Below are 22,838 nucleotides of genomic sequence, written 5' to 3' on the forward strand. Positions count from 1 at the left end.
GGTCATCCTGCTGGAAAGAAACTCCACGGAGAGAGACCTTGGAGTGCTGGTGGACAGCAAGTTCTGCATGGACAGCAATGTGCCCCTGTGGCCATGAGGGCCAAGGGCATCCTGGGGTGCATCAAGAAGAGTGGCATCAGCAGCTCTGGAGAGGTTCTCCTGCCTTCTGTTCTGCCCTGCTCAGACCACACCTGAAATACTGTGTCCAGTTTGGGGCTCTCCAGTGCAAGAGAGACAGAGATCTGCTGGACAGAGGCCAACAGAAAGCAGAGAGGATGATGAAGGGACTGGAACATCTCTGCTGTGAACAAAGACTGAGAGCCCTGGGGCTGTTTAGTCTGGAGAGGAGAAGGCCGAGAGGGCACCTGTTCAATGTCTATCAGTACCTGAGGGGTGGGTGGCAGGATGAAGGTGCCAGGCTCTTTGTGGTGGTGCCCAGTGATAGGATAAGGAACAAGTACAAGCTGGAGCAGAGGCAGTGTCATGGGAACAGAAGGGAAAACTTTCTCAGTGTCAGGGTGCTGGAGGCCTGGAGCAAACTGCCCAGAGAGGTTGTGGAGTCTCCTGCTCTGGAGAGCTTCCAACCTCACCTGGATACATTCCTGTGTGACCCTGCTCTGGCAGGGGGGTTGGACTGGATGATCTCTGGAGGTCCCTTCCAAGCCCTAGCATTCTGTGATTCCATGACAGTTATAACATGAGCAAGGATTACAGTAATGTGGTGTTAAAATCCTGTGTTGAGTGTAGCTGCTGGCCACGCCAGGCACACCTGAATGACATCCTGACAGGTGAGAGGGCACCTGTTCAATGTCTATCAGTATCTGAGGGGTGGGTGTCAGGATGAAGGTGCCAGGCTCTTTGTGGTGGTGCCCAGTGATAGGAGAAGGAACAACAGCTACAAGCTGGAGCCCAGGATGTGCCACCTCAACAGAAGGAAAAACTTCTTTGGTTTGAGGGCGCTGGAGGCCTGGAGCAGGCTGCCCAGAGAGGTTGTGGAGTCTCCTCCTCTGGAGTGACACAACTAAGTCAGGGGTTAGTTTTAACCATCAAACTTTATTGTATTTCATTTGTTTATTGATTAACTAAATGAATTAATCAATCCAAGCAAAGGCAGCAGTGACCCAGCTAGGTCAGTAATCAGTTCCAAACCATTCATTGACTTTCTTGGTGCTGACATAAATAACAAAACTGACTACAATGTACTGCCTGCTCTCACTAACGTAGACAAACTCAATGCAGACTCTGCCTTCTGAAGGCTCACAATAGTCTATGATGTAGCTTTGACCCATGAAGTCGTAACAGTTCGAGGTCCTGGAAGACAGCTCCATGGAGACTGGGGCACTGAAACACCAGAAGGTTTTCCCATCCTCATCCAAGAGGGTAACATCCAGCACACAGCACTCCTACAGGCACAAGGAGGAGAGGTCACGTCCCCTGGCCATGGCACAATGAAGAGATCTGCCTCCAATTGGAGATCTGCCTCCCCATTGGAAGAAACCTGCCTCCAACTGGGGGAAAAATATCAAAGGTTCAGAGGATGAAGGCTAAAACCTCAAAATATCATTGATGGTGTTGCACTGGCTGCTGCAAAGCAACAAATCATCTGAGTCATCCTGCAAACATCAAAACTGCTACCTACAGGCACTGAAAACCATGAGACCTCACCTGCAGTGCTGTGTCCAGGTACAGGACCCACACATGAGAGAGAGCCTGCTGGGGAGGGGCCAGAGGAGGCCACAAAGATGATCAGAGGGCTGGAGGATCTCTCCTACAAAGAATGGGCTGTCCAGGGAGGTGGTCGAGGCCCCGTCCCTGGAGGTGTTTAAGCCCAGGCTGGCTGAGGCTCTGGCCAGGCTGATCTAGTGTGGGGTGTCCCTGCCCATGGCAGGGGGGTTGGAACTAGATGATCCTTGTGGTCCCTTCCAACTCTGAATGATACTATGATACTATGAAGACAGGCTGGAAGAATTGGGGCTGTTCAGCCTGGAGAAGGAAAGGCTCCAGGGAGACCTTAGAGGTCACCTATCTGGACTTTTGTAAAGCCTTTGACACAGGCCCCACAGAAACTGGAGAGATGTGGATTTGATGGGGGGACTGTGCAGTGGATAAGGAACTGGTTGGATGATTGCATCCAAAGGGTAGTGGTCAGCTGTTCAATGTCCAGATGGAGATGGCTGCTAAGTGGTGCCTCTCAAGGGTCTGTATTAAAGCTGGAGCACATGAGGTGCCACCTCAGCATGAGGAGAAATTTCTTTGGTGTGAGGATGCTGGAGGGCTAGAGCAGGCTGCCCAGAGAGGTTGTGGAGTTGTCTCCTCTGGAGAGCTTCCAACCCCATCTGGATGTGTTCCTCTGTGACCTGCCCTGGGCAATGCTGCTCTGGCAGGGGGTTTGGACAGGATGATCTCTGGAGGTCCTTTCCAGCTCCTACCATTCTGTGATTCTATAATGGCTCTATCATGCAGTTCAGACCCTAAGTCAGAAAGGATCAAACTTCCTTACCCTTTATCCCTCAGCCTCCAAAGGTTCTCTTGCTCTGCAGCAACTTTTGACTTTTTAATGTATTTTTCAAACATGTTTTGATTTCAAAAGTCAGCTGAAGTAAACCAATCTTCAAAGATGTTTTCATGGGGAGCTCAGGGACATGGGGCTGGGGGCTGGGTGCAGGGAGAGGCTCGGCTGTAGCTGGACTCAATCATCTTGAGGCCTTTCCCAGCCAGGCAGTTCTATGATTCCTCCCTTCAAACTTCACATTGTTGGCACTATCTAAATTGTTGCTTCCATTTCTTCCCCCCTTCTAGTTACAGAGAGCCTCCACAGATACAAATCAGCATCCTGAGGATGCACAAACACAACTGGTTTGCAATGAGCCCTCTCAGGAGCAGCAAACCTCTCTGACTGACCTTCACTGTGCCTTTCAGCTCCTCTGTGTGCCAGGACAAGCCAGGGATGGTGCCTAACGGACAGCGCTTCACGTTGTTCTGCAGACTTCTGACAGCTGTGAGCTTCACATACCCATCTGCAATCTCATCTGCAAACAATTAATAAGGCATTAATTACACCCCAGTGCTAATCAAACTAAGCCCAAGTCTCTCTGCTTCATCTCTTCAGTTTCCTGCCACTCAGGAGTTCATCTCTGGCTGGGGTCATTTCAGCTTCCCAAAGGCTCACTTTCCTAGTTTTCTGGACAAGGTTATTAAGACTGCTTGGTGATTAGCTTTCATTTGATTACTACCCAACCATATTTCCTTGATAGGTCCTCCTCATCTAGATGCCCATCTAGATGAGGCCAGTTCCTTTCTTAATGGCTCTTTGTCCCCTTGCTCTCAAAGAAAGAAAATTAACCAAGGAGTCCAGTTATACTCTGAGATAAATCACAGAGTGATTTTGCTTGGAAGAGACCTTCAAGGTCATCCAGCTCCTAACTGCCAGGTCACCACCAAACCATGGCCCTCAGCAGCATATCTCCACAGCTCTGAAACCCTTCCAGGGATGGGGACTCCACCACTGCCCTGGGCCAGGCCTGGACAACCCTCAAGGAGAAGGAATTGTTCCTCATGACCAATTAACCTCCCCCGGCACAACTTGAGGCCATTTCCTCTTGTCCTATCACTTGTTCCTTGGGAGAAGAGACCAACCCCCACCTGGCTCCAGTCTTTTCTCAGGGAGCTGTAGAGAGCAATGAGGTTCCCCCCCTCAGCCTCCTTTTCTCCAGGCTGAACAACCCCAGGTCCCTCAGCTGCTCCCCTCCAGACCCTTCCCCAGCTTTGTTACCCTCACCAGGTTGGCTGAGGCCTGGAGCAACCTGGGCTGCTGGGAGGTGTCCCTGTCCATGGCAGGAGGTTGCAACTGGATGATCTTTAAGGTCCCTTCCAACCCAAACTGTTCAATGATTCACTTTGTAAAGAGGCAAACCAAACCCCAACCCCAACATTCTGAGAACTGTACAGAATACTTTCTTGTTGGGTTTTGAAGGTGTGAAGAGGTCTCCTGAACAGCACCTTAGGACAGATTTCTCTTGCTACAAGGAGAGCATTTCCCTTAAGTTTTACCCCTGTAAAGTATTCCTTTAGTTCAAACGTGGAGCTTTTCAGGCACCTGACAACCTGAGCATTTGACATCCCAAGGACTACACTACTCCACACTGTGCACCATTCGTGGAGTCATCAAACCCCAGTTTAAAACAACCCAACAGGGATGTGGAAAGCTGCTCAGGCTGGGAGATCCCTCAGGCTAGCATTGCCCTCTGCTGCCTTCTGCACGAACAGCTGCTGCTGGCATCAGCAAAGAGCTGGAGAGCAAGCTCCAAGTTACTGTTTAGTTTTTGGGGCTGTTCAGGCTGGAGAGGAAAAGGCTTCAGGGAGACCTTACTGCAACCCTCCAGGAGTACTGTGAGGGACTTTTGACAAGGGCTTGTAGTGACAGGATGAGGGACAATGGCTTTGAGCTGGAAGTGGGGAGATTGAGACTGGAGATGAGGAAGAAATTCTTGACAGCAAGGGTAGGGACAAATGGTAAGAAGTGAAAGAAAACAGCACAGTTAAAAACAGTCCCTGGAAGTGTTTACTGCAAGGTTCACTGGCAGCCCAGAAGAGAAATCCCAGCCTGGGCTGCATCCAAAGCACTGGGGCCAGAGATGGAGAGAGGGGATCCTACCCCTCTGCTCTGCTCAGACCACACCTGCAGTGCAGTAGCCAGATATGGGACCCCACCACAAGAAGAACATGGAGCTGCTGGAGACGGCCCAGAGGAGGCCACAAAGATGATCAGAGGGCTGCAGAACTTCTGCTGTTGGGACAGGCTGGGAGAGTTTGGACTGTTCAGCCTAGAGCAGAAAAGGCTCCAGGGAGACCTTAAAGCAGCATTTCAGTATCTGAAGGGGACCTGCAGGAAGGCTGGGGAGGGACTGTTCAGAAGGGCCTACCCAGCTCTCCTGTAGTGCATTCAGGTACTGGAAGGGTACTCTAAGGTCTCTCTGGAGCCTTCTCCAGGCTGAACAACCCCAACTCTCTCAGCCTGCCCCCACAGGACAGGTTCTCCATCCCTCTGATCATCTTGGTGGCCTCCTCTGGACCCTCCCCAGCAGCTCCATGTCCTTACTGTGATGGGGTCCCATATCTGGCTACTGTGCTGCAGAACTGGAGGCAGTGCTGCAGGTAGGGTCTCAGCAGAGCAGGGGGGCAGAATCCCCTCCCTCTGCTGCTGCTCTCCCTGCTTTGGATGCAGCCCAGCACACAGCTGCCTGCTGGGCTGCCAGTGACCATTGCTGGCTCATGAGGAGTTTGTCATCGAAAACAACACCCCCAAAATATTAGCTGTGAGGCAGAACACAACAGCAGGAATTGTTTTCAAGCAGGCAACTCTACCTTTACTGCAAAAGAGGTCCCCAAATGTCCCACACATGTAGGCACAGGTTCCACTGTGGATATTGAAGTCCAGAAAGTAGCCATGCAGTCCATACGCTGGGTCAGAATCATCCAGTAGGGGCTGATGAGGTGGAGGTGCATATGGACTTCAGGAAAAGAGTAAGAAGGGAATTAAGCAAGAGAAGGAGCTCATAGGAAGAGATAAACAGCCCTACACTGAGACTGTCAGCATAGGAGAGGTTACTGTAAGACAAAAAAAATAGCAGAAGAGGCTTTTATCTTTATGGGGAGGGACACCTCCCACTAGTCCAGATTGCTTCAGGCCTCATCCAACCCTCCAGGGAACATCCACAACCTCCCTGGGCAACCTGTTCCAGTGTCTCCCCACCCTCATAGTATGTTTATGTTAAGCACAAATAATTAATCACTGCTTCAACATAAACCTCTGAGCAGCAGCCAGTTCCAAGTTCAACATTCCAAGCTTCCTTCAAAAGGTTCTTCACTGCCCACAGAGGAGAAGCCCAAACCCACCGAGCAGCAGAACCCAAGATGCTTCTCTCCATCAGCTGATGATAATGAAGGCTGGCTGAGACCAAAGCAATCTCCTTTGTGTCCTGAAAAGTGAATCCAAACAGATGCATTTGCAGCTAGAAATGTTTCTGTTCCCAAGGCCCTCCTGAGCACCCAAATGCAGAGAGCAATGCTGCTGCTTCTCACCCTGCCAGGCTGCTATCATCATGTTAATAAAGCTGTGCTTTACTCACAGCTGCCACTGCCTTTTCACAGCACCACAGAATCCACTCAACACACCACAGGATTCCTGTGCTGTGGCAGTAGGGAGGCAACCCAGCTCTGCCAGTGCAAAAGTCAGCAGCAGGCAGCCCTGAACTGTTCTTCTCCAGCTTCTACTGACCCCTTGAAACCCAACACCTGAAGAGTGTCAACCAGGGCTCATTGTCATGTGTAAGGAGCTGTGTGCAAAGAAGGCTGCCACCAGAGGGGAACTGGCTGGCCAGGCCCAAAGAGTGCTGGGAGTGGAGTTCAACCCAGGTGGTACCCAGTCACCAGTGGTGTTCCCCAGGGCTCAGAGCTGGGGCCAGCTCTCTTTAATGCCTTCATCCATGATCTGGGTAAGGGGACTGAGGCACCCTCAGCAAGTCTGCAGATGAACCTCAATTGGGTGGCAGCACTGGTCTGCTGGAGGCTAGGAAGGCTCTGCAAAGAGATCTGCCCAAGTCAGATGAGATGAGGTTTAACAAAGCCAAGTGCAGGGCACTGCACTTGGGTCACAACAACCCCATGAAGGCTCCAGGCTTGGGAGAGAGTGGCTGGGAACTGCCTGGTGGAAAAGGACCTGGTTCACAGCAGCTGGAAATCAGCCAGGGTGTGCCCATGTGGCCAGGAAGGCCACAGCATCCTAGCCTGGAGCAGGAATGGTGTGGCAAGAAGGATCAAGGAAGCAATGGTGTCCCTGCTCTCAGCACTGGTGAGGCCACACCTTGAGAGCTAGGTTCAGTTTTGGGCCCAACACTCCCAGGAGGGCATTACAGGGAGGTCATTCTGCCCCTGTACACTGCACTGGTTAGGCCACACCTCGAGTCCTGTGTCCAGTTCTGGGCCCCTCAGTTTAGGAAGGAGGTTGACTTGCTGGAATGAGTCCAGAGAAGGGCAACAAAGTTGGTGAGGGGCTTGGAGCACAAGCCCTATGAGGAGAGGCTGAGGGAGCTGGGGCTGCTTAGCCTGGAGAAGAGGAGACTCAGGGGTGACCTTATTGCTCTCTACAACTACCTGAAGGGGGGTTGTAGACAGGCAGAGGTTGGTCTCTTCTCCCAGGCAGCCAGCACCAGAACAAGAGGACACAGTCTCAGGCTGCGCCAGGGGAGGTTCAGGCTGGAGGTCAGGAGGAAGTTTTACACAGAGAGAGTGATTGCCCACTGGAATGGGCTGCCCAGGGAGGTGGTGGAGTCACCATCACTGGAGGTGTTCAGGAGGAGACTTGACAGGGTGCTTGGTTGCATGGGTTAGTTGATTAGGTGGTGTTGGATGATAGGTTGGATGCAATGATCTTGAAGGTCTCTTCCAACCTGGTCTATTCTATTCTATTCTGTCAAGAGGGGCTGGAGCAGGGCCAGAGAAAGGCAACAAAGCTAGGGAAGGGGCTCAAGAACAGGGCTGGTGAGGAGCAGCAGAGGAAACGGGGGGTGTTGAGTGTGGAGGAGGCTGAAGGGAGACATCATGGCTCTCTACAGCTCCCTGAGAGGAGGCTGGAGCCAGGTGGGGGTCGGGCTCTTCTCCCAAGAAACAAGTGATGGGATGAGAGGAAAGAGCTTCGAGTTGCCCCAGGGCAAAGGCACAACAATCTGTGTTGTTTAAGTCACAAAGAAGCATTGACACCAAATGTTCTCTTACCTTCCAAAGGCCTACTAAAAGTCCTGGCTTCAGAGTGAAGAGCTGGACAATCTCGTCAGCACTAAGAGCTGTCAGATCACCAAGATGGTATTCAGCAATCAGGGAATGGTAGCAAGGTCTTTGAAGAGAACAAACAGAAGGGGGCTGTAACAGGTTGTCTCCCTATTTATGTGTAAATTCAACCTCATTTCACTCGGAACTCTCAAGTCTGACGGAAGGCACATGGGGAAAGTGGTGCTGAAAGCATTCAGCAGAACCTGAAATCAGCAACGGGTTGAAGCTGGAGGAGGGCAGATTTGCTCTGGAAACTTGAGAGTCAGGGTGGGGAAGACAGTGGAGCAGGTTGCCCAGGTTGTGGATGTCCCCTCCCTGGCGGTGTTCAGGGCCAGGCTGGATGAGGCCTTGAGCAACCTGGGCTGGTAGGAGGTGTCCCTGCCCATGGTAAGGGGTTGGAACTGGATGATCTTCAAGGTCACTTCCAACCTAAACCATCACAGAATCACAGAATGTTAGGGGCTGGAGGGGACCTCTGGGGACCATCCAATCCAACCCCGCTGCCAGAGCAGCATCACCCAGGGCAGGCCACACAGGAACACATCCAGGTGGGTTTGAAAAGTCTTCAGAGAAGGAGACTCCACAACCTCTCTGGGCAGCTTACTGCAGGCCTCCAGCACTCTCACAGTGAAGGATTTTTGCTTCCCATGGAGTCTGAGAGTCCGTGCCAGCAGCCCCATCACCCCGTGGTTGGATTACATCTATCCCTTGCTACAATGCTCTAACAGGGAAGTGGAGGACATAAGCATTGCAAGACCCTACAAGAGAGAGGCTTTCTAAGAAAGAATTAACCAAGGTCTGACATCTCCTACAGACCATCACCATTCAGCTACACCAAAACCCCTCCAGCAGCCTCTGCTACAACTCACCCCTTCCTGCTCTGAGGAAATAAAGGCACAACTCCATAGAGCCTGAGTGCTGCCAGGACCTCCAAGCAGGGCCAGTTGATACCATACCAAAATATGCTAAGAGATGTATCCTGAAATGATACTCTTCTCTTTGCCATTGGGTGCTCCCTTCCACTCTTCTCCTTCAGGATAAGCATCCAGCTCAAGCCAGCAGCTCTGTCATTGGGAAATGGAAAGGGGCTTTATAAACACCCAGACTAGCAGGGACAAAACTTGAGCTTTGCTTCATATTCTCACCATTGTCCCTGAAGCTACCCTCAGCAAGTTTGGGGGTGACACCAGGATGTGTGGTGGGATGGGACCCATGCAGAGGGACTTGGACAAGCTTCAGAGGTGAGCTCAAGCCACCCTCAACAAGTTCAACAAGGTGCATTGCAGGGTCCTGCAGCTGAGTCAGGGCAATGCCAAGCACAAACCCAGGCTGGGCAACAATAAGCTGGAGACCACCCAAGAGGAGAAGGCCTTGGGGGCATCAGCTGCTGACTAACTCCCCAGGAGCCAGCAATGGTCACTGGCAGCCCAGCAGACAGCTGTGTGCTAGGCTGCATCCAAAGCAGGGAGAGCAGCAGCACAGGGACAGGATTCTGCCCCTCTGCTCTGCTGAGACCACACCTGCAGCACTGCATCCAGTTCTGGCTGAAGCACCTTCCCTGTATGGGGACAGGCTGGGAGAGTTGGGGCTGTTCAGCCTGGAGAAGAGAAGGCTCCAGGGAGACCTTAGAGAAGCCTTCCAGTGCCTGCAGGGACTGCAGGAGAGCTGGGGAGGGACTTCCAACAAGGGCTGGGAGTGGCAGGATGAGGGACAGAGGCTTTGAGCTGGGAGAGGGAAGATTGAGACTAGAGATGAGAAATTCTTGACAGTGAGGGTGGGAAGACACTGGAACAGGTTGCCCAGGAAGGCTATGGATGGCCCTCTCCCTGGAGGTGTTCAAGGCCAGGTTGGATGAGGCCTTGAGCAACCTGGGCTGGTGGGAGGTGTCCCTGCCCATGGCAGGGGTTTGGAACTGGATGATCTTCAAGGTGCCTTCCAACCCAACCCATTCTGGGAACCTCCAAATCATCTCCTGAGCCAAGGCACTGCCTACCTCATGGCTTCTTTGTTTTTACGTGGCAGAGGACTTCTAAGAGAGTTCACCAATCCAATGGCTCTCGTCTGGACAGCAGCTATTTGTCTGGAGATGTATTTTTCCTTCCAGGGGCCACAGCTTTCATCCTGCAGAGCAGTACCACCTGAGCAAAGAGTCTGTGTTGGTCCTGAGTCCATTTTCCAAAACGCCCTTTCTGGTTTGAAACACCGGGAGTAGATTGTCAGCCAGATGACACTGCAAGTGAAACCCAGGAGGAACACCACATCCACAACAAAGCCAGCTGAAAGGGGGTGGAGGACGACAATCAGAGTCATAGAATGCAGAGGCAGGATGGCCACCTCTGCTTCCCTCTGCCTTACTTGTCACTGGCCAGCTGATAGAAGCTCCTGCTCACACAGCCCAGGGACAGCAGAGATTCAGCATCCAGAAGGGAAAAGATCTTTATTAGCATTTCTGGTGGCAGACTGGGAAAGAAGGGAAAAAGAAAGACCATTAGGGCTCTCTGCACCCCCTGCCCAGGAAACCACAACAGCAAAGAATTTCCATTCCAAAGCAGAGCAAAACAAAAGAGATGGAAACTTCTCAGCTTGGAAGCACACCAATCAAAGCCCCTGAGAAGAGCTCATTTGCAGAGTTTGGGTTCTGAATTGTCTGCCTGGTAGAAGACATTTGCTTTAAGCACTATTCACAGATTGCATCAGGCTGGAAGGGACCCTCAAAGGATGTCTTTGCCAACCCCCCTGCAGTCAGCAAGGACACCTCCATCCAGAGCAGGCTGCACAGGGACACAGCAAGGCTGAGCTTGAATGCCTCCAGGGATGGGGCCTCAGCCCCCTCCCTGGGCAGCCTGGTCCAGTGTCTTACCACCCTCAATGTGCAGAGCTTCCTCCTTATGTCCAACCTAAATCTGCTCTGCTCCAGTTCCAAACCATTACCCTCGTCCTAATCCCCACAGGCCCTTCTGAACAGTCTCTGCCCAGCCTTCCTGTAGCTCCCTTCACATGTGGAAATGCAGCTCTAAACTCTCCCTCTTCCAGGCTGAACATCCCCAGCTCCCTCAGCCCGTCCTCACAGCAGAGCTGCTCCAGCCCTTGGATCATCTTTGTGGTCTCCTCTGGATTCTCTCCAGCAGCTCTGTGTCCTTCTGCTGGGGACACCAGACTTGGAGGCAAGACTGGAGGTATGATCTCAGCAGAGCAGAGCCAAGAGGCAGAATCCTTCTCTTGCCCTGCTGCCCACACTCCTCTGGCTGCAGCCCAGCACACAGCTGCCTTCTGGGCTGCATAAGGGCACTGCTGGCTTCTGGGGAGCTTCTCAGCACCCAAAACTCCCAAGTCTCTTTTCTTCAGAGCTGCTCCCAATCCACACTGAACCCAGCCTGAGATTAGCCCCACCCAGCAGCAGGGCTTTCTTCTTTGTCTTTCACACCAAACTAACAGCCTAGGGGACTGAAGTGTCTACCCAGTGGAAAACAAAGAAATGAGTCCACAGGAAGCTACAAAATGTGCAACACCAAGAGAATGAATTCCTCTTTCATCTAACACATTCTTAGGTGTTTGGGGGTTTTGTAGAAACCAAACAGCTTTTCAAAAAGAAAAACTACCTCAGGCTGATGCTGAAGGTGCCCTTCACTGCCAAGCAGGGAGGGAAACACTGACACCTTGCAGTAAATACTCAACCGCTTTACTCCTGCCCCTTATCCTAAGGCTCTCTGTACAAAGCAATAAGCATCAAGAGAAGCATCAGAAGCCTAATTCCAAGATGGCTTTTATGGAAGTAAGAGAGGAGCAATTTTTATGCTGAAGGAACATCAGAGCCCATGATTGCCAAGGAGCTGCTGAAGGCTTTGCATCAGTTTGAAACACTCTGTACTTACCATGCTGGAAAACAACAGGGGGTCAGCATCAGCTCACAAAGCAAGCCCAGAGAGCAAACTTTTCCTTTTCAATTCAGAACATCCAAGCTGAAAATCTCCAAGGGTATGAAGGCAGTAACTGCAATCAGTCAGGAGATGGCCTACAGGGCACACTCTTCCTGCTGAGCTAAAGATGCACTCACCTCTCAATGCTCGACCTGGGGCCTGGTTTCACGGCAGGACTTAAACACAGGCTCTCAACTCCAGCCCTTACAGCTTCAGAATCATCCCCAGACCCGGCAGCAAAGTTCCTTGTCCTGTTGTTCAAAAGGAAAAGCTGTCAGGGCAATGACAAAATGAAGAAACACACATACTGTGCACAGTTGGACACCACAGCTCAACTAAGCCAGGAGCCAGGGGATGCATTCCATGGGAACTCACAGAGTTGAACACTTCTCACAAAGTTTAAACACCTGGCATCAGGGAGATGCCAGATTTCAACTCGGAAATGTCTCTGCTGTGTCTCCTCTCAGTAGTCAGAAGGGAACAGTCCAACAGCACCAAATCAGTTTAAAGCCTGTAGAGATCTGCTAACCTTAGACAGCTGCACCACTGTGGTCACCATAATCAAGCTCCAGACAAGCCTCTGCAGCAGCTCAAACACTGATCATAAAATCACAGAATGGTCTGGGTTGGAAGGGACCTCCAAAGGTCACCCAGTCCAACAGCCCTGAACGCAGCAGGGACATCCTCCACCAGATCAGGTTGCTCATAGCCTTGTCCAGCCTGACCTTGAATATCTCCAGGGATGGGGCCTCAACCATCTCCCTGGGCAACCTGTTGCACTGTTCCAGCAGCCTCCTGGTGCAGAACTTGTGCCTCACATCCAATCTCAATCTGCTCTGCTCTCATTTCAAACTATTGCCCCTGGTGCTGTCCCTGCAGGCCTTTGGGAACAGTCCCTCTGCAGCCTTCTTGCAGCCCCTTCAGGTACTGGAAGGCTGCTGTTAGGTCTGCCTGGAGCATTCTTTTCCCCAGGCTGAACAACCCTAGCTCCCTCATCTTCCAGTTCCCAGCATTACTCCAGAGACATTTTTTGAGCCACCCAATGTTGCCAACCTGTTAAAAGATCTCAAATAAGACAACACTTGGAACTTTCTCAGAGACTTGACAAGGCTTCAACAGAATCCCATCAGAAACAAACTTTTAGTCTCACTTTCAGATTTCTCCCTGATAGGAAGGTAGCAACTCAGCAGATCAGTGCTAGTTCAACAGGCAGGATGAGTATCAACACTTTCATTGCTCATTAACAGAGAGCTGTTTGGACACTAATTGCTTTCTCTTACAAAAGAAGCAAACTTTTCCTACTTCTAGCACAAATGTTCTTGAAAATCCAACTGGCCACACTTTTTTTTCCCCTCCAAGCTCTGACAGTATGAACTCTGTAAGCTGAATTCTAAATGTTCCCATTAAAGCAGAGAATATTCAGCTGGAGATGCAGCTCGAACCAAATCCTTACACTTTGTGCCCACTGATGCCACAGCGCAAGGCAGAGCTCCCCATACCCTCTGCTGCTGATGGTTTCCAACACCTGCTCAACCCATCTTCAGGTTACTAAGCAATCAATCAATGTTGGGGGGAGAAAGTATCTAATTTTGGAGTACACAGAATCCCAGAATGGCTCAGGTTGGAAGGGACCTCAGAGCTCATCTGCTCTAACTTCCCCACCATGCCCAGGGGCACCTCTCAACTAGACTCAGCTGCTCAAGGCCTCATCCAGCCTGGTCTTGAACACCTCCAGGCAGAAAGAATCCACAGCCTCCCTGGGCAGCCTATTCCAGAGTCTCACCATCCTCAAACTGAGGAACTTCTTCCTCAGCTCCATTCTAATGCTGCTCTGCCTCAGCTTCAAAGAGTGATTGGCCATTGGAATGGGCTGCCCAGGGATGTGGTGGAGCTGCCATCACTGGAGGTGTTTGAGACTGGATGAGGCACTTGGTGACATGGTTTAGTTGATTAGATGGTGTTGGGTAATGGGTTGGACTTGATGATCTTGAAGGTCTTTTCCAACCTGGTTCTGGTCTGTTCTGTTCTGTTCTATTCTATTCTGTTCTATTCTATTCTATTCTATTCTATTCTATTCTATTCTATTCTATTCTATTCTATTCTATTCTATTCTATTCTATTCTATTCTATTCTATTCTATTCTATTCTATCACAGTATCACAGTATCACAGCATAACTTAGGTTGGAAAGGACCTCGAGGATCATCGAGTCCAACCTATCAACACAGACCCCAGGACTAGACCATGGCACCAAGTGCCACGTCCAATCTCCCCTTGAATGCCTCCAGGGACGGTGACTCCACCACCTCCCTGGGCAGCACATTCCAATGACGAATGACTCGCTTGGTGAAGAACTTCCTCCTCACCTCGAGTCTAAACCTCCCCTGGCACAGCTTGAGACTGTGTCCCCTTGTTCTGGTGCTGGTTGCCTGGGAGAAGAGACCAACCCCTTCCCGGCTACAACCACCTTTCAGGTAGTTGTAGAGGGCAATGAGGTCACCCCTGAGCCTCCTCTTCTCGAGGCTAAACAATCCCAGCTCCCTCAGCCTCTCCTCATAGGGCTTGTGTTCAAGGCCTCTCCCCAGCCTTGTTGCCCTTCTCTGGACAAGTTCAAGTGTTTCAATGTCCTTCTTAAACTGAGGGGCCCAGAACTGGACACAGGACTCAAGGTGTGGCCTAACCAAAGCAGAGTCCAGGGGCACAATGACCTCCCTGCTCCTGCTGGCCACACTATTCCTAATGCAGGCCAGGATGCCATTGGCCCTCCTGGCCACCTGGGCACACTGCTGGCTCATATTCAGGTGGCTGTCGATCAGCACCCCCAGGTCCCTCTCTGTTTGGGAGCTCTCAGCCACTCCGACCCCAGCCTGTAGCTCTGCATGGGATTGCCGTAGCCAAAGTGCAGCACTCGGCACTTGGACTTGTTGAATGTCATCCCATTGGACTCTGCCCATCTGTCCAGTCGGTCCAGGTCCCTCTGCAGAGCCTTTCTACCCTCTAACTGACTAACATCTGCTCCTAACTTGGTGTCATCTGCAAACTTGCTGATGACTGACTCCATCCCCTCATCCAGCTCATCAATGAAGATGTTAGAGGACAGGGCCCAGCACTGATCCCTGGGGGACGCCACTGGTGACTGGCTGCCAGCTGGATGTGGCACCATTCACCACCACTCTCTGGGCTCGGCCCTCCAGCCAGTTCCTAACCCAGCACAGAGTGTAGTGGTCCAAGCCACGAGCTGACAGCTTAGCCAGCAGTTTGCTGTGGGGGACGGTGCCAAAGGCCTTGCTGAAGTCCAGGCAGACCACATCCACAGGCCTCCCCACGTCCACCAGACGGGTCACCTGATCATAGAAGGAGATCAGGTTGGAGAGGCAGGACCTGCCCTTCCTAAATCCATGTTGGCTGGACCTGAGCCCTTGGCCATCCTTCAGGTGCGCAATTTTTGCTGCCAGGATAATCTGCTCCATCACTTTCCCTGGCACTGAGGTCAGGCTGACTGGCCTGGAGTTTCCAGTTTCCTCCATCCGACCCTTCTTATGGATGGGCACCACGTTGGCCAGCTTCCAGTCACCTGGGACCTCACCTGTGAGCCAGGACTGGAGGAAAATGATGGAGAGTGGCCTGGCCAGCTCATCTGCCAGCTCTCTCAGCACCCTAGGATGGATCCCATCCGGTCCCATGGACTTGTGAGTGTCCAAGTGGCTCAGCAGGTCCCAAACTAATTCCTCATGGATTACCAGGGCACTACACTGCTCCCCGACCCCATCGCCCAGCTCCGGAGGCCACTCCTCCTGAACTCCTTCTGCCTTGCTGTGCTGTGCTGTGCTGTGCTGTTCTATTCTGTTCTATTCTATTCTATTCTATTCTATTCTATTCTATTCTATTCTAAATTCTGTTCTGTTCTATTCTATACCATTCCCCCTTGGCCTGTCCCTAGACACCCTGCTCTGGCAGGGCTGCAGATTGCTGCTCCCCGCTTCGCGCCCCCGGCAGCCTCTCCTCAGGCCAGGCAGGGAGACCGTTACCTGGGCCTGGCAGCACAGCCGAGCCCAGGGGCATCGGCGGCAGGCACAGCGGTAAAAGGTGGCAATGGCCCGGCCTCAACGGCACCTAAGCAGGCTGCGGCGCTCCTTGCCGCCCTCACACCGCGGCCCTCCGCCATGATCCGCTCCCCCAGGGGCGCACCGCGGCGGCCGGACACGGGCCAGCTGCGGTCGGCCTGCCTGAGCCGCCCCGCCATGGCTCCGTCGGGGCCCGGGTTCCACGGGGACAAGCCGTTGCCCGTGGCCTTGCCCCGCTCCGCTGCGCGCTGGGGCTGCGCTTCCGCTGCGGCTGCGCTTCCACAGGGTTTCGCAGCCCGCTGGAGTGGGGCGCACCAGCGGGGGGCGGGGCGCGGCGGGGCAGGGGCGGGGCCTGGCGGGGCAGGGGCGGGGCCCGGCGGGGCAGGGGCGGGGCGCGGCGGGGCGGGGGCGGGGCCCGGCGGGGCGGGGCCCGGCGGGGCAGGGCTGCCGCCGGCGGGTGAGCCCAAGGCGCCGTTCCGTGTCCGCCGCCGCGGCGTCGGGTGTCCAAGCAACCCGCACTGGGACACAGGGAAAGCGTTCAAGCATGGGGGCACCGCAGTGACTGCCGCGGTGAGCCCCTGGCAGGACCTCCGACAGGCACCCTGCTGGCTCCTCTCGCCCTACAGAGCGCTCCGCGCCGGTGACCGGCCCCGGGAATCCGGAGCGCGGTCCCCACTCATGGAAACGTGCAAGATAAAATATAACCGCATATGAAAAAGAAACAGCTTCAAAAGGCTGGCGGGGGCAGGGCACGGCGGGCAGCCCTGTGCCTGCTCCCGCCCCCTTTCCCGGGCTCGCCCCCCGAGCGGGCGGGCCCGGCGCTGGGCACGGCGGCCGCTGTAGTTCTCTAGCTGAGAGCCGATCGGAGCGGCGAGCGCAAGAGGGAGCGGCGCCGAACTACCGCTCCCGGGGCGCGCTGCTACTTCCTCGCCTTACGCCCCTGGGGAGTGCCGCCGAGGCGGGTAAAGGGGGTTGCCGACGTGAGGCACCAGCTGCTGAGCCGCTGCCAGGGCGGGAGGCTGCCCTGAGTCTTCCCCAGACGGACCCCCGGGAGAACGGCAGCCAGCGAAAGCGACTCTCCTCTTAGCTCGGCTGCGATCGCCGGTCCCCGGCATGCTCCCCGCCTCTCTTGCGCGGGTGCGGGCCTGCCGGGAGTGGCGACGGATCGTTCCCGGCGGATGGGCGCTGCTGGGGCCGGGGCCTTGCCCGGGGTGGTGGCAGAGCATCGGGACGCAGGCCGGGGGGCTGCGAGCTGAGAAAGCCGGCGGTGAGAGCAAACACGTGTCGGTGCAGAGGGCTCAGCGAGAGGAAACTCTGCTATCAGCTGCTCAGAAAGGTGAGGCAGGGCACTCGCCAGGGGGGGTCATCCAATGGAGTCACACAATCACGGAACCGTAGGGGTGGGAAAGGACCTCTAGAGGCCAAAACAGGATCAGCTAAGGCAGATGGGGCAGAAACGCATCCAGAGGAGACCACAACCTCTCTGGGTTGCCTGTTGCAGGGTATCAGCAGCCTCACAGTAAGGAAGTAGGCATGCAGAAAATTACTGCTGCAGTCTCATGGTCTCTTTCTTGTAGTGCTGAGGTATTTTGGAAGCTGTTACTGTATTTTTTGTGCTGCCAACGTGTTCCTTGAGCTGCAGACTAATAGCAGAGTGTCCAAGACTAACTTCTGTGTTGTTTTCTATCTCGTTTCAGTGAAAGAAGCTGGAAGAGACTTCACCTATTTCATTGTGGTGCTTGTTGGAATTGGTGTTACAGGTTATATTTTTAGATTCTCTTCTTGATCAGAAGATGCCTTTCATTAATTCCATCTGCCTTGATTAGTATTCATTCCCTTTGCTGTTGTTTCTGTTCCAGGTGGTTTGTTCTATGTGATTTTTAAAGAGCTGTTCTCTTCTTCTAGTCCAAGTAAGATCTATGGAGATGCCTTGGAGAAATGCAGATCTCACCCTGAGGTTGGTTTTTGAACCTTAGTCATAGGCTTATGTTTCTCAGGGGCTACTTTCTCTCTTTGAGTCAAAAGTTTGCCCAAGGAGTCACAGAAGTATGGGGTTGGAAGGCACCTCCAGAGATCATCCAATCCCCCTGCTAGAGCAGGGTCACCCAGAGCAGGACACACAGGAACACATCCAGGTGGGTTTAGAAAGTCTCCGGAGAAGGAGACTCCACAGCCTCCCTGGGCAACCTGTTCCAGTGTCTCACCACCCTCACTGTCAAGAATTTCTTCCTCATCTATAGTCACAATCTGCCCTCAAGCTTCAATCCATTCCATCTCATCCTGTCACTACAAGCCCTTTGTACTGCCTTCCCAGCTTTCCTGTAGACCCCTTTCAGGTACTAGAAGGCTGCTCTAAGGTCTCCCTGGAGCCTTCTCTTCTCCATCTAGAAAATTGCCCTCCCTTTCTAACCAACTTTTAGAATGAGTTTAAAAGTGGGTTAATTTGATCTGACTTTAACTGAAAAGATTAATTGGATGAGGCCTTGAGCAGTCTGGGCTAGTGTGAGGTGTCCCTGCCCATGGCAGAGGAGTTGGAACTGGATGATCTTTAAGGTCCCTTCCAACCCAAACCATTCTGTGAACCTGCAAAACCCAGAATTTCTTAATATAATAGAATTTCATACTGTTGTTTTTGGCCAAAGTGGAGTGTATTTGCAATGTAAACTTTGAAACACATTCTCCTGGAGGAGACCTGAGCAAATATTTCCTGCCTTTTTGGTTGTTTTTTTTTCCCAGGATCAGTAAAGTATAAAATGCACAGCAAGAGGAGAGAGTCAGATGTTAGCAAATGCAGCCATGGCAGGGATGGGAGCTGATGTTGGAATATCTGATACCTTCTGACAGCTGAAAATCTCTTTTCTCTTGTAGGTAGTTGCTGTTTTTGGTGATTCTATCAAAGGCTATGGGGAGGCAACAAGAAGAGGAAGACGACAGCATGTCAGGTGCTCTTTGGCTTTTACCCCATACAGACATTGGTTTGTGCTCAGCAAAGGCATTTTGGGTCACAGCATAGGAAGCTGGAGTGAGATTCATGGCTTCATAGAATGCTTTGGGTTGGAAGGGACCTTAGAGATCATCTAGTCCACTCCCCCTGCCAGCACAGGTCACCCAGGGCAGGTCACACAGGAACACATCCAGCTGGGTCTGGAAAGTCTCCAGAGAAGGAAACTCCACAATCTCCTGGCAGCCTGCTCCAGGGCTCCAGCACCCTCACAGTGACAAAAGTTTTCCCTTCTGTTCCCATGGCACCTCCTCTGCTCCTGCTTCCCCCAATGCCTTTTGTCCTGTCCTTGTACATCCGTGAGCAGAGCCTGGCTCCATCCCTGCACATCTTTATCACCAGCAATGAGGGCACCTCTCAGGCTCCTCTGCTCCAAGTTCAAGAGCCCCAGCTCCTTCAGCCTGTCCTCACAGGGAGATGTCCCACTGCCTGCAGCAGCTTTGTGGCTCTGTGTTGGACTCTCCCAACCCATTTGCTGAGGCCCTTCTTCACCTGAGGGGCCCAGAACTGGACACAATATTCCAGATGAGGCCTCACCAGGGCAGACCAGAGCGGCAGAACCTCTCCTGACCTACTCAATCACAGCCCTTCTAATCTACCTCAGGATGCTCTTGGCCTTCTTGGCCACCAGGGCACATTGCTGGCTCATGGCCATCCTGTTGTCCACCAGGACTGCCGGGTCCTTTTCCCCAGAGCTGCTGTCCAGCAGGTTAGCCCCCAGCCTACCACGGTCCCTGGGGTCATTCTTTCCCAGTTGCGAAGTTTGATTCAGTTCCTCCCCCTCCACTAGAGCAGGCTGCTCAAGGGCTGGGGTTGGTTTTGTTTTGGTGGCTGCAGTCACATGGAGTACGTGAAGGATGGGCTCAGGTACCTGCGTCTGAAGTTCTACATCGAGGGCTACGACACAGGCAAGCAAGGAACTGTCCATGTGGAAGTCAAAGAGGTTTGTGCCATTGCTGGGCAGCTGATGAGCTTCATCTGGTATTTACATTGCTGAAGAGGGAAAAGCAAACCTAGGCTGCTTCTGTTTTCCTTCCAGAATCCTGAGAGAGGGCAACTGGAGGTGCGCTACATATTTGTGGATGTGGACACCTACCCCAGGAGAATCATCGTCGTGGAAGACAACAGAGACACCACGATCAGAGCTGCTGCTTGCCTGGGGTGATGCTGCTGGGGGCAGTCTGGACAGCAGCTGTTGGATGTTCTCAACTTTGTCTTGCATCTCTGAGGCTGCCTTACAGGAAATACCTTCTCAGGGCCTCTGTTAAGGTCTTCTAGAATAACAGCTGCCGGATTTGAAGTGAAGATGATAAATTAGAGTAGAGCTGTCACATCTGGCAGATACTTGTGGCTCGTCATAAAGAGTTTAATGCTGGATAATGCTTCTGCACACCCAAAAACTCAGTCTTCAAAGTTTTTTTAGGTTTGGATGGGAAGGTTTTTGTCTTGCTTTGTTTGGATTTCCCACTATCATGGCAATAAAGAATGTGGTATATTATGTGTGGACAAACTCACTTTTTTTGTTTTGGGTGACTTGATATCCAGAGATCCCTTCCACCCCCTGCCGTTATGTGAGTGATGCAGAGGAGATCTGGGCCAGAGGCATGTAAGGACAGCAGTTGGGTTAGAGTTAGGATTTGGGTTGGAAGGGACCTTGCAGATCATATAGCCCCATAGGCAGGGACACCTTCCACTAGCCCAGGCTACTCCAGGCCTCACCCAGCCTGACCTTGAATGCCACCAGGGAGGGGGCATCCACAGCCTCTCTGGGCATCCTGTTCCAGTGTCTCCCCACTCTCACTGTCAAGGATTTCATTCTAATCTCCAGTCTAAATCTGCCCGTCAAGTTTCAGTGTCTTTTCCCCTTTCCCACCACCCTTTAAAGGTTTGCATTCCCTCCTGTTCCTCCTGCTTATCCCCAAGGGGTTTCCTAGTCCAGGTGTGTAAACACAGACTGTGGAGTCGCTCCCTCTCTGTCCATCCATAAAAGCTGTGGCTAACACACCTCAGGTAGATCCTTGTGGATGTGCAGGGAGGTTGAGATGTGAGGTAAAAGAAGACCAAACAAGCCAGTAAAGCACATAGACAGCATCAAGCCTTTTGCCATCTTTCAGCCATCATCCCAAAGCACAGGGCAGAAGGCATCAAGTTAGCATTTACTTTTCCTCCTCAAACACAAAGGTTTTACTTTGCTGCAAAATGGGAAAGCAGGCAAATAATGTCTATGGTTTACTGAGTGACATATTTACAATGTGAGGAAAGGAATTTTTTTCAGCCCTTACAAAGATAGTTCTTCAAATCTGTAGACACTCTCTGCTGTCATAAGTCATAGCCTCAGATACCATCCACCACAGGAGAGTAACCTGAAAACTTACAGATATGGCAGAGTGTAAGCACATGCTACAACTGAAAAGAGAAAGTTTCACTGGACATTCAGGGTGCCCACAATTATCTTTTCAAACTCTAGCAGAAAGAATAAACCTTTATTAGAATAAACCAAACCAGGTTGGAAGAGACCTTCAAGATCATCGTGTCCAACCCATCAACCAATCCAACCCACCCAAACAGCTAACCCATGGCACCAAGTACCCCATCAAGTCTCCTCCTGAACAATCTGGGCAACCAGAATCTACACTGGAAGCAAAATTAAGTAGTTGGGTAAAGGAACTTAGATACAAATCATGAAACCATTTCAGTTCCTCTAAGCAAACAGTTCTGTTACCTCAGCCTAAGCCAAAACCCACCTTCAAGCCTAAGCAGCAGTTCCTACACGTAAGTCACACCACCTGGGTGTCCCAAGAAGTGGAGCTGTGTATTGTGGGTATCCTTGTTAACTTAGTTAATGGCTGTATTTCATCCAATTTCTGTCAAATAGGCTACAAAAGAAGAGACTTGTTGCCTCAAGCTATAAAGAGCTTTCAGATAAAAGTCTTAATCCTTGCTATGACAACCTTCTCAGATGAGTTTCTGGCGTCTTCTGTGCTGCGCTGAAGGAAGGTCAAGAGGAGCTTCATTGTTACAGAGCCTCAGATACTGAACACAGGAGGAGTTTGGGAAAAGACCACACAACTCTAAGTGCATTAATAGCAAAATGAAAATGCAAAGTGATATAGGCTGCTCAGCACCTGTTAGTGAGACTTTTTAAACTCAGTATATAAATTTCTGTGGCTTCTTTATCACAGCACACAGTAAAAGTACCCCCCAAGTGATCTGGAAAATCAGAGGCTGTGGCATACTTGAGAAAGCATGAGCAAGTTTTCAGAAACTGGGTATTTTGGACAAACTCCTTTTGTTTTGTTTGTTTGTTTTAAATGGCCTACACCACAGTCAGTATGGACTGATTGAAGAGGCCACCCTTTTACCTCTAGAGAAATCTCAATCTTTGATGCAAACCAAAGTATTTTTGAAAGAGATAAGGTGTTTTGCTGTGTGGTGTGGTGTTTCATTTCATTGTTTGGGGTTTTTTAAACAAATTAAAACACAAGGCCCCGTCCCTGGAGGTGTTTAAGATCAGGCTGGATGAGGCTCTGGCCAGGCTGATCTAGTGTGGGGTGTCCCTGCCCATGGCAGGGGGGTTGGAACTAGATGATCCTTGTGGTCCCTTCCAACCCTGACTGATACTATGATACAGCAACTTGGTTATAAAATACATAAACTAGCAGGATGGCTTTGTACCATGTGAATAGAAAAGAGGGTGGGAAAATCTAACTGAGGGGGGGACAAAAATAAGGGAGGAGAGTAGTTCAGACAAATTTATACAAAGTGATGAATCCTTATTCTCAAGTACTTCATGGGACTGACACTCAAGCAGCTGTTACCTAACACTAGCTAGAAAAGACTACAAAATAAAACTTAAGAGAAATAACATTTACATGAATGGATGGTGTTCTTCTGGATGGTGTTCCTCTTACCCACCCTTGCTTAATCCAAACCTGAAATCTCTCAGATTAAGTGCATTGCACAAACAACAGCTGTTTATAATATGTTGCTCTTTTATAATTGCCTTTGCTTTTTCTAGTGAAAAGTGGCC

At 51.7% G+C, this 22,838-nt stretch overlaps 2 protein-coding genes across 2 annotated transcripts; one reads left to right on the forward strand and one right to left on the reverse strand.

Moving 5' to 3' along the window:
* Positions 1-1,130: 1,130 nt before the first annotated feature.
* FBXO15 (F-box protein 15) lies at positions 1,131-16,922 on the reverse strand. Its single transcript, XM_068147424.1, has 11 exons — positions 16,788-16,922; positions 15,772-16,325; positions 11,882-11,995; positions 10,183-10,287; positions 9,821-10,057; positions 8,697-8,891; positions 7,774-7,891; positions 5,896-5,978; positions 5,365-5,510; positions 2,902-3,029; positions 1,131-1,403 (listed from the first exon to the last, which is right to left on the reverse strand). Exons 1-11 carry the CDS (start codon positions 16,920-16,922, stop codon positions 1,131-1,133), a joined length of 2,088 nt encoding a protein of 695 aa, XP_068003525.1.
* TIMM21 (translocase of inner mitochondrial membrane 21) lies at positions 16,746-20,306 on the forward strand. Its single transcript, XM_068147694.1, has 6 exons — positions 16,746-17,143; positions 17,505-17,567; positions 17,667-17,764; positions 18,676-18,749; positions 19,646-19,751; positions 19,848-20,306. Exons 1-6 carry the CDS (start codon positions 16,921-16,923, stop codon positions 19,971-19,973), a joined length of 690 nt encoding a protein of 229 aa, XP_068003795.1. The 5' UTR covers positions 16,746-16,920; the 3' UTR covers positions 19,974-20,306.
* The last annotated feature ends 2,532 nt before the right edge of the window (positions 20,307-22,838 follow it).

Source organism: Melanerpes formicivorus, unplaced genomic scaffold, assembly GCF_026170545.1.
Source record: "Melanerpes formicivorus ecotype bairdi unplaced genomic scaffold, bMelFor1.0.p_v2 SCAF_15, whole genome shotgun sequence".
NCBI lineage: Eukaryota > Metazoa > Chordata > Aves > Piciformes > Picidae > Melanerpes > Melanerpes formicivorus.